The following is a 1,959-nucleotide window of genomic DNA, read 5'->3' as shown; positions in this document are numbered from 1 at the left end:
CGCAATATATTGGGATTTATCGTAACGTGACCCCTCTGTCATGATATGTATCGTATCGCCAAATTCTTGCCAATACACAGCCCTACTTCCCAGTAGAGTATGGTTGTTTACAGCACATGATTTCCAGTTAGCTTCTTAGCCTAGCTTCCTTCATGGTCAAGCTGGTGCACTGCATTGGGTAAAATCAGATCCAATCATTTTAAACTTCAACAAAGTCCACGCCTCTAGCAAGCAATTGTTTCGCACAAACCAAGAGTCAAGACCCTCTGTATGAAGCAAAATGTAAAACAAGGGGCTGGTTTTTACCAGGCTACTGAAACAGCAGATCTGACAGAAAGACTCAGCCTGTAACAGCACACTCATGAGGAGAGAGGAATTTGGTCGCATGAGCAAAGTTTGACACATCTGCTTGATAACAACACTTTCAACACATAAACATACAATGTTACATTTCAGATACCAGAGTCTCTGGAGCAAAGTGTGGAAGAAGGGGTCTGCCACGTTCAAAATGATGGAAATCCATCAAGAAGTCCATCATGGCGACAGAACTTCATCAAAAACATCAAAAATACTGACAAACTGTCATTGTCATAAATTTCAGTGTTGGTTAATTTTCTGTTTATAGTCCAGGCCTATATTCTGATTTGTTTTTCTGCCATATCACCCAGTCCAACGGGATCATTGTTTCTAGAGATTTGACCCTTTAGAAAGGTCTTCATACAGTCAGAGAAATGAATGAAGTTTCTACCAACAGTTTCATGATGTCAGATAACAGCTGTTCTACAGAAACTAAACATCACATTTAGCTACACGTTTTCCTGCTGCCTCGCAGGACACATTTGTGTTTARAAGTTTTATTTTGCTGTTTTCAGATGTTTAGTTCACACAGAGAGAATGGGTCTCAGAGAGATTTGGTTGTAAACCTAAAGTGAAGATACTTACAGATTTCTTCTTTTGATACTCAGATAAAATGCTGTTGATCCGTTCTTTCTCCTGAAATAAAAATAACTTGTTAGTGGATTTGATCCTGCAGCCTGAACCCCAACATGTGTGTAAACCGGGTCAGAGCAGTACCATTTGGCTGGAGGGTCTGGATGGGAGGTTCTGCATCATCTCATCCATCTCTTCAAACTTCTTGGCCATGGCCTGGACCTCAGCGTGCAGCTCCTTGTACTCAGCRTACTGGTCATTGAACACAGCCCTGTACTGGTCCCTCTGCTCGTCAGTGCTGATGCTCGGGTACTTCCTGAAGTATTTATTACACGAGACTTTAGATCCACTCCAACAGGTACTGTACATCTCAACAAACTAGAACATCATCAAAATGTATACTCATTTCAATGACGATTCAAAAAGTCAGACTTGTTATCAGAATGTAGAGAAAAACTGTTTAAATATGTCCCTCTGTGTGGTATAAATCTATATAATTATAGCTTATAGCTAAAAGAAAACACATTTGTTTCTCATAAAATTTAATTTATGTTAAGACCAACACATGGGTGGACTGCAGCTGGAGTCTGTGTCTAATGTCTGAAAATGGCTGAATTATGGTCAATTTTACATTTTAGCTATGGCAGCCATCTTGTTTTTTTTATTTGGATTCAGTATGTGGAGGTGATCATTCTCAGCTACCACCACACAAAGTTTCAGCCCAATATGTCTTAAAATGGTTGAGTTATTGCAGTTTCAATTTAGCTCTGGTGGCCACCTTGAAGTTTTATTTAGCACTGAGCTTTTGTTGAAGATTGTTCTCAGCTACTACTATACCAGTTTTCAGCTTTGTATGTTTAAAAATGGCAGAATTATTACATTTTCAAAAATTAGCATTAGTGGTTCGCCTTTCTTCTCATGAGTTTGTTTTGGTCAAATTTTAGCTCAATGCAGCAAAAAATGCCTGAGTTATGGTCAGTTTTCCCTTTTATGTATGACAGCCATCTTGGATTTTGTATTAGCTTTTAG

General features: G+C 38.9%; 1 protein-coding gene across 1 annotated transcript in view; it reads right to left on the bottom strand.

Moving 5' to 3' along the window:
* The window catches only part of marveld2b (MARVEL domain containing 2b), a 16,856-nt gene that overhangs the window by 3,953 nt on the left and 10,944 nt on the right, over nucleotides 1-1,959 (bottom strand). Inside the window, exons 5-6 of the mRNA XM_014027677.1 lie at nucleotides 1,075-1,246; nucleotides 943-993 (exon numbers count right to left, since the gene is read on the bottom strand). Coding sequence (XP_013883131.1) covers nucleotides 943-993; nucleotides 1,075-1,246 — 223 coding nt within the window. The remainder of the gene's footprint in view (nucleotides 1-942; nucleotides 994-1,074; nucleotides 1,247-1,959) is intronic.

This window comes from Austrofundulus limnaeus, unplaced genomic scaffold (assembly GCF_001266775.1).
Source record: "Austrofundulus limnaeus strain Quisiro unplaced genomic scaffold, Austrofundulus_limnaeus-1.0 Scaffold672, whole genome shotgun sequence".
In the NCBI taxonomy this organism is placed as follows: Eukaryota; Metazoa; Chordata; class Actinopteri; order Cyprinodontiformes; family Rivulidae; genus Austrofundulus; species Austrofundulus limnaeus.
The sequence above is the reverse complement of the archived record's forward strand: the minus strand, read 5'-3'. Positions and strand labels throughout refer to the sequence as shown.